This window comes from Pseudorasbora parva, chromosome 24 (assembly GCF_024679245.1).
Source record: "Pseudorasbora parva isolate DD20220531a chromosome 24, ASM2467924v1, whole genome shotgun sequence".
NCBI lineage: Eukaryota > Metazoa > Chordata > Actinopteri > Cypriniformes > Gobionidae > Pseudorasbora > Pseudorasbora parva.
In genome coordinates, this window is record NC_090195.1 from 4,882,059 (window position 1) to 4,891,360 (window position 9,302).

General features: G+C 35.8%; 1 protein-coding gene across 1 annotated transcript; it reads right to left on the bottom strand.

Moving 5' to 3' along the window:
* Positions 1-185: 185 nt before the first annotated feature.
* On the bottom strand, positions 186-9,039 carry LOC137063480 (interleukin-4 receptor subunit alpha). Its single transcript, XM_067434625.1, has 9 exons — positions 9,029-9,039; positions 8,293-8,374; positions 8,084-8,207; positions 7,814-7,983; positions 7,043-7,182; positions 5,486-5,654; positions 5,295-5,385; positions 5,149-5,215; positions 186-2,012 (listed from the first exon to the last, which is right to left on the bottom strand). Exons 2-9 carry the CDS (start codon positions 8,360-8,362, stop codon positions 1,728-1,730), a joined length of 1,116 nt encoding a protein of 371 aa, XP_067290726.1. The 5' UTR covers positions 8,363-8,374; positions 9,029-9,039; the 3' UTR covers positions 186-1,727.
* Between the last annotated feature and the right edge of the window lie 263 nt (positions 9,040-9,302).

The window sequence follows — 9,302 nt, forward strand, 5'->3', positions numbered from 1 at the left end:
GCTGAATGTAGAGTTGTTAAATGACTTGATCCATCACAGATGTTTCATATACACTGCATTTTTATTTATTTTTTATAGAATAATGATAATTTAAACAAAAAGCTATAGCGGTAACTGACAGCATTTTACAATATAAAAAATCTTTAAATATAAACATGTAAAAATTCAAGGACAGAATAAAAAATATTAATTTATTTTGGCAAGTATTTAAAAATTATAATTCCTGAAAACAGTTAACCCTTTAACTGCATGTACATTGTGGCAAATAAACTGCATTGTTCAGCAATATATCAGGAAAAGCGCATAAAGTATGTTAGTGCATTACTCAATATACAGTGTTGGGTAAGTTACTATGAGAAAGTAATTCATTAATATTACATCTTCTAATTACATCTTCAGCAGTGCAATCCGATTACTGTCGAATTACTTTCTAAATCCCATACCAACCTCGACCAGTCGAACAATACAAGGACGGACACCAAACTGCACTGTTGATTTTTTAAAATAAACACACTAAGTGTGAAAAGGGAGAAGGCTATATTAAAAATTGACATTTTAAGATTTAAGATTAAAAACAGAATTATTGTATACTCTACATAGTATTTAATGCAATTGCATCAGAAGTAACTTATTAAATTACAGAACATTTATGAGTGATCCCTTAATTTTAGGGCTGCCAAAAACCATAATCATGATTATTTTGGTCGATATTGAAATCCTGATTATTAAATACGATTATTGGTGGGTGATATGACCAAAGTCTTATTTCATCATACGAGTCATTTTAAATGTCAGTGAAATTTCACAATTATTGAAACTGAGGAAAAGTCTTCAAAACAGTTTCAGAAAACTAGTAAACTGTCAACAATAAAATAAGAACAGAGAAAGTAAATTTCAAACAAAACCGACAAAAAATACACAAGAAACAGTGCTTTATGTTTTTCAGGAAGATGCAGTAACCGTGGTATTCAGATGAGCACAGGCGGCTGCCCAGACCCATATCTCTTTCGTGGCTTAATGCACTGTTAATAACTGTTTATTATCAAGAACGTCCCGCAGTTTAGCAACAGTAGACTGCATTTTTACATCTTATGCGGCTGATTTGGATGTTATGTTTTGCTTTGGGAGGAACGCAAGCGGCGCTGTGAAGGAAATGAAGGTGCACTGGATGGGATGTGGCAGCCGCACAATAATCGTTTTACCTCGATTATCTTGTTTTCATAATCGCAGATATACGATTAATCGCACATTCCTACTTACTTTACTTTTGGAGAGAAAAGTAATTAGATTACTTAGTAATTAATTACACCCAACACTGCTAATATGCCAAGATTGCTCAAATTTAGCCTCGTTTCCAAACTTTCGCCACATTTACACTACCGGGCAAAAGTTAGTGGTCAGTGAGATTTTTAAATGTTTTTGAGACTCTTCTGCTCACCAAGGCTGCGTTTATTTGATCAAAAATACAGCAAAAACAGTCAAATTGTGAAGTATTATTATTGTATTATTATTATTAGTGTATTTTAAAATGTAATGTATTTTTGTGATAGCAAAGCTGAATTTTTAACACGATTCTTTCATGGTGTTCAGGATTGTTTGATGAATAGAAAGGTCAAAAGTTAAAATAAAAATATTTTCCTGTCACTTTTGACCAAATTAAGGCATCCTTGCTGAATAAAACAAAAGTAAAAAATTATATTGACCCCAAACTTTTGAACAGTATAGTGTTAGATGGCATTGGTGTGTGAGTTGGAGAGCATACAGTAGTCCTCGCTGCATGTGATGCTTCCTCTCTCTGTTGCTACAAAATCACGAATCCAACAGCCCGAGTCGACCTCTGACCCCACAGGAGATTGGGGCATGCAGGGAGACTGAGGCGTGGGGTCATCCTGGTTGTCCGTTCCCATCGTCAGGTGAGGGGGCGTGTCTGTGCTCTCTGTCAAAATGTCAATCTGGAGAGACTCCTCCCCCTGCATTACATCTCCCGTCTTACCAGACAGCATTGAACAGATCTGGAAAAAACACACACGTACAGATCATTATCAGTGATGTATTACGTTCATTTGGTGTCAGAACCAGGACCAGCTAAGGACCAACTGTTCCACTGTTTTGATTAAGCTATTTACCTGTGAATTAAATGTTATTTTCCTGGCTTTTAAGTCGTACTTAATGCTTTAAATACTGATATTGATGTGTGGAGTATAAACACATATACTTGACTTCCTGTAGAACGTGTCAGTTAAAATTATAAACGTAATGTTTCCAACTAACCACAAAGCTTAAAGACAGCCCACACAGGGGTGAAGAGAAAGTTTTAAAACTACAAGCGGAGATAAGATTAGTGAAGACAACCGTAAAGAAGAACAGTGATAAATAACGTAGAAGAAGGTGAAAGAACATAACTACAATATGAGCTTCAAAAGAGAACGACTACTACAAAGGAGTCTTCTACCTCATTCCTGAAGGGCTTCAAGCTAGGTTAGACTATCCTTACCCTGCCTGAATAATCATAGAGCTAAGGTGTATGATGAAATGTCACACTAAAGTAACACCACCACTGCAAATCTTCAGATCTAACTCACTAACACCAGAAACCATCACTAGCCAAATCTATCAAGGTCAGCCGATGAGCCCAAACAGTGTAAGAATGAAGATCATTGATTAAATGTAAAAGACAGCAGCTTGTGCTGAAACAAACAGAATCTGAGACTTGAATTCAGATGCCCTTTTCATTTGAGAAACATTAAGTAGCAAGTGTTTCTCTGAAGCAAGTGATTGATGAATTATGTATTTGCAGACTAGTGTCTGGCTGTCTCCAACATGTTCCTCCAGCACTGACCACAATCACAAGGAGAATAAACACGCCTCTGCGTTAAGAGGGAAAATCAAGTTTTTAATGTTTAAATGTGTGTGTGTGTGTGTGTGTGTGTGTGTGTGTGTGTGTGTGTGTGTGTGTGTGTGTGTGTGTGTGTGTGTGTGTGTGTGGTGTTTTTAATATGCTTTAAGTTGAAGACATACCATGTGCAAATGTATAAGTCAGCAGCACCATTGCTGGGTACTAAAACTGAAGTGAACCAACCACGACCACATGTCAGCCAAGTGTCAGTGAGACTCTCCCCTGTGAAGGCCTCCCTCACTTCCGTTATCAGAATCAGAAACGACTAAAACGCTGTATTATGCACTGATCACTTGTATAGAAAAACTATGCGCCTGCGCACTCAAACACACTTGCCTGTAGATCAGGGGTTTTCAAACTGGGGTCCGGGGACCCCCCGGGGTCCTCCAGAAGGTCCTAAGGGGTCCCCAGAAAATTACAGAGAATAAAACAAAGCAAAACTGGATAAAGTCTACCGAACATTCTGCTTCATTTCTACACTGTAAAAAAATTGTTGGTTTTTGTTGGTTTAACTTAAAAAAGTAAGTAACCTGGTTGCCTTAAAATTTTGAGCTTATTGAAATTAAAAATTTGAGTTGATACAATGAAGGAAAATTGTTTTATAAATAGAAACTCAAAATATTATTGTATCTGAACCACATTAAAAATTTTGATAAATCATGAAAATAGCACTATTTGGCATGTTTCACTGCGTCATCACAAATTACCCAATATGCTTACAAAATCTTTTATTAATATTTTAATAAAGGTTGTCGAATCTCAAAAAAATTTCATTGTACTAACTCAAAATTTTAATTTCAACGAACTCAAAATTAAGGCAACCAGGTAACTAAATAATTTTTTGCAGTGTATGTTTCTCTCCTCTCTTGCCACATAGGCTACTTTCCAGAGTTGTGTCCATTTGTTTGCTTTGTACCAAGTCCCCTTTATTTCGCTCATTGGGGTTATAAGGCAGTATTCTAACACAGCATATAAGCTGTTTACATACATTTATTATGAAAGATGCTTATACAAAATAATTTTGAATTGAAAAATGTTCTTGAGGTTTTTACATCCAACATTAAACCCAGAGCTTTCCCAATCCTATCTTTTTTTCTCCTTGTTTCAAGAAATATCTGCATACACACAAGAGCAATGAAACGATATCCGATAAACGATAGCCTGACAAGCCAGACCCACATCAAAATGTTGTGACACTTGCGGGCAGATTAAATTTGCTGCCGCTAGGGTGCGTCTAGATTTCTAGGGCTAGGCCATAGACCGTAAAAAAATTGTTCTAGGCTAATGAAACGACTCAAAACGATGTAGTATACATGCCAGATTTATACATGTTTTATTAACGCCTACATCCAAACCTACCCTTACAATAATGCAAATACGGTAATTAAATGGCACAATATTGATGTGTGCATGCCCAGTACCCAGTAGCCGTATCCCTTCTGGTCTTTACCATGCCGGACGTTTAAAAAAATATACGGATTGGCTGTACACACGAAAAATTAAGAATGTCGTTTTCAGATTTATCCACTCTGGGACCCGCTTTCAGAAAATATTGAATTCATGCTTCCAAAACGCCGGATCCGTGTGCACGAAACGCTGATACCGTACAAAATGTATACATAAGTTACAGCTAAACACGTCTCCGTGTGGACAGGGCCCAAGTATAGCCAATTTATTCATTTTGGAAACTATTTTTTATTCATAATGTCACACAATTTATCTAACAGTTTGAATGTTTTTTCATAGGCATAGGAACATAAAAATAGATGTGTTTTAGGAAGGGGGTCCCTCCTTGGCATCATAAAGTTTGAAACCGCCTGCTGTAGACAGATTAAACAATTCTTAATCCGTCAACATTCTTAAAGATTCACCTTTTTGGAAGTTTGCCTACACGAAGATGATAACGGTATCGTTTTACAATTGGTCAAGAGAAAGATTTCTTGGAATGCAGATCTAAAAGAGTCTCATCCATTAAAAAAAAATATGATTTTGCTCCAGTATGTGTAAAATTTCATTACAGTCAAACCTCACTGTTACTGCTTAGGCTATATTTAGGGTTAGAGGCTTTAAAACTTACCCCTGGTTTCACAGACAAGGCTTATGTTAGTCCCAGACTAAAAAACATGTGTGAATAGTTTTTGAATGAATAATTTGATTGAATAATTCAAATGACTCACTACACACAGTAACATGTCGCCACTTACTGGTAAAACTAAGTAAACTGTTTTGGGTGTACATATAGTGGAAGTTACCTGAGCATCTATATCCCAGTCTCTGAAATAAGGGGCTGGTGATGGTATATAGTCATCCTTTCTCCATCTACAACACATACATCCATCATTTACTTACAGACGGAAAACAGACGGAAGAAATGAAAGCATTTCAGGATGTTTCTCACCTGGCGTATGGGATACAGGGCAGAAGGACCAGCAGGAATGGCAAAGGAAGAAAATACCAGGCAATATGGTAAGATGTTTCCGGAGTCTCTTCTTAAACACACAAAGTGAGATGAATCTTAATCAGAGTATTTAACTTCATCTGTCATATTTACTGTCTCTTCTTTGCTATTGTGTGTGCAGACTGACTCACTGTGAATGTACCCTGACCTCCAGTTTAACACAGGGGCCCACAGACTCCACACGCCATCGTAATCCGTTTGATCTGGCCGCGATCTCACACGCACTGTGTAATTTGTGTGAGGTTCAAATCTAGACTCTTCCACATACACCTTCAGGTCAGCAGATTCTACCTCATACAGCTGAAACACATGCATTTTCATTTGTAGCATAACATTTAAAAGCCTTTTTAAACAGCAACCTTGGAAATTCAGTGACAAAAGAGTGACATTTTCAACTAGTGCATAGAAAGGGTGTAATCTGACCGTTATACTATGTAAACATTTTTCTGCATTTCGTGCTGTGCCCATGGTGCAAAATACACACTTGTGAAGAAGAGGTGTTAAGAAAAATGAATTGAAAACACAGTTGCGAAAACCATGTGTGGTGCCTGTCAGACCTGACTTCACACATAAAACACAACACTATGAAACGATTTTCACAAACTGTTTCTTTCTGTAATGCGTTTTAAATTATATATGTATATGTGTATATATATATATATATATATATATATATATATATATATATATATATATATATATATATATATATATATGTGGTTTGCATGTTACCAAATATATAAATATATACCGTATATATATATATATATATATATATATATATATATATATATATATATATATATATATATATATATATATATATATATATATATATATATATATATATATATATATATATATATATGGTCACACTTTAGATTATGGTCCAATTCTCACTATTAACTAACTATCAACTATGACTTTTGCCTCAGTAAACTTCTGAATAGTTAGTTGTTAAGTTTAGGTGTTAGGTAGGATTAAGGGATGTAGAATATGGTCATGCAAAATAAGGCATTAATAAGTACTATATATTATATGTTAAATATAAAGTATAATGAGAAAATTATAATTGTGTGCTTAGGACATAGCTTTTAAAGGTGAGACTTTTGTTTTTGTAATCAGGCTCTCAAAAATTAAATCAAAATTTGGATTGTCGACTTTCAAATATAAAGACTTATCGGGTATCGGTCAAAAATCGGTGTGTTCCCTAATATATACTTTATTTATTATTTTTGTATTTATTACTACACAAAATAAGCAGTCTTACACAAAATATATGTCTTTAAAAATGTCATATTGAGACCCTAAATGTCATGTTCTGAGGTTGATAAAGGATGATCTGAAAAAAAAGAATCAAATGTAAGACCGACATAAAAAATAACTCCACGGTTCCTCATTTTATTTCGAGCCTCTAAAACCGAGCCGATGAACCAGCTTTGAGAATTTGATGATAGGAACCTAAGCATAACCACTATTTGGGCAGAGAAAATGATTATTTATCCACGATTTTATCTCAGAAAGAAAACAAACATCAAGGTTTTCACCAGATCTTGAGTGTATTTGGGTATTGTCAGATATTATATATTCTATATAGATATTATATATTAGAGGCCTATCGGCTTTATATAAAGAATGAATTTAATATGGGTTTTTGAACAACATTTTTTTTTAAAGCTACCACACACCTTGTGCTCGCTGTACACACTGAGCTGGTACTGGAGGTGGGAAATGAGGGAGTTGTCTGGATCATATCCGCTCTGCCATTGGAAAACCACACTGTCATGCTCACGCAGCAGTGACAGGTCAGACGGAGGGACTGGACGAACTACAACACACACACACCATGTCTGTTTTATTATCTTTGTGGGGGACTCTCCATAGTCGTAATGGTTTTTATACTGTACAAACTGTATATTCTCACCCCTTACACTAACCCTACCCCTAAACCTACCCATCACTGAACACTTTCAAAAAACATAATTCAGTCTGATATCTTAAATTCAGTCTTAAGGACACTTATTGTAATTTCCTCAAGGGGACTAAAGATTTTTGGATATTCCCATCTTTGTGGAGACATTTTGTCCCCATAATGTAGGGTTTACCAGACCACACACACACACGTTTGTTTTTGTGACATATGGGGACATTCCATAGGTGTAATAGTTTTTATACTGTACAAACCGTATTTTCTATCCCCTCACACAGCCCCTGCCCCTAAACCTACCCATCACAGGAAACATTCTGCAGTTTTACTTTCTCAAAAAAACTCATCCTGTATGATTTATTGCCAATGTCCTCATAATCCACCCTCTCCTTGTAATACCTTTGCCATACCCATGTCATTATACACATTTGTGTCCTTAAATTGTGCCCCCCCCCCCCACACACACACACACACATCAATGAGACTGTTGTACTGTGGCTCGTGTGCCTGACATGCGTGCTCTTGCTCTTACTATGGTCCTTAGGAGTGAAGGCACCATCTCCTATGATGGAGAAGTTGTTGCCATGGTTACCCGAACGGAGGGAGAATGTGTAGTGGTCCGTATCGGTGAAACCCTCATGTGATAAATCCAACTCGCATAGTAATGACTGTTGTCTCCTCGTCAGTGTGCAGTCATGTTCTCTACACAAAAACAGATTCTTTATGATCACTTCAAGCATGCACGTTTGATTGTATATTTGATTTATTGATGTGTGATTGTGATTCAGTGCAGGACTCTCACTCATTATATGAGCTGAAATGCACCCAGTAGGACGATGCGTTACCCTGAGACTCAGCCGAGATGTTCAGAGAGCAGGTGATATTGGATATATAATTATTATGACACACCAGACTATATTGATCACCTGAACACAGTTTTATAATGACATATAATACATCAAAATAAACATATACAGTATATAAGATAACAATGTGAGCAGAAATTCTTACCAAAAGTGATGAAAATCGCCAAAATATCAGAAAAACAAATCGATGTGAGAATGAAAGAAGAGCGATGCATTTTGTCTTTAACCTGTAACAAACACATAAATAGGCCTATCAATATATGAAAAATGACGTGATCAAATAAGTTATGACAACATATGTTTTTACATTGCTTTGACTTATTAAGTTATGCAAGTTTCAACTCATTTTTAAGTCAGTTTAATGTAATTTAAGTTCAGCATTCAAGCTGATTGGTTTGAAGCATAGACCTTATGTAAACTTTTACAATAAAAACCAGGAAACTGTCCACAAAATATGAGTTGTGATGTTGATTTGACATTTTCTGAAGCTTGCGTGGTAAGACTATGAATGCTATAAACCAAAAGGCACGTTTTTACAGCTTCCCCACACATTGAACACTGCAAATTTTACATTCGGATCTGTTTAACGGTACATTGAACAGGGTGCGTGGATGTAAAATGAGCCAATTATTTGACCCTGAGATGACTGTCAGATCTAAACTAAACTAAATAAACTTATTTTCACAGTTTACTGAGGAGTGGGGGTTTCTTTTACTTTACAAACTGAAGAAGTTAATAAAATAAAATAATCAAATATCACTAAATGAAACTAAAATGCTTTCTTTAGTTTAAAGACAATAAAAGCAAACACACTTGAAATAAAATAATGTGTGGCATGCTATTAAAATATATAATAAATACAAGAGTGATAGAAAGTCTACCTGAAGTTGCTGTTGTCTCTGGTTTCATGTGAATATGAAAAAGAGTTTCAGTTTTGTCTTCCTCTCTCTCTCTCTCTCTCTCTCTCTCTCTCTCTCTCTCTCTCTCTCTCTCTCTCTCTCTCTCTCTCTCTCTCTCTCTCTCTCTCTCTCATCCTTTTGATGATCAAGTCTATCAGTCATCTTATCTCTTATCATCTCCTACCTTTTAACACTTGAACATTCATATCAACAAGCTGTGACACGTTTCAGACGTTTCCTAACCGATATTATCACA

Coding starts and splice junctions, on each gene's coding strand:
- LOC137063480 (XM_067434625.1), bottom strand. CDS start 8,362: ATGCATCGCTCTTCTTTCATTCTCACATCGATTTGTTTTTCTGATATT. Junction 5,655..7,042: donor GTGTGTACAGCGAGCACAAG/GTGTGTGGTAGC, acceptor CATGTGTTTCAG/CTGTATGAGGTAGAATCTGC. Junction 2,013..5,148: donor ACTGGGATATAGATGCTCAG/GTAACTTCCACT, acceptor TGTTTTTTCCAG/ATCTGTTCAATGCTGTCTGG.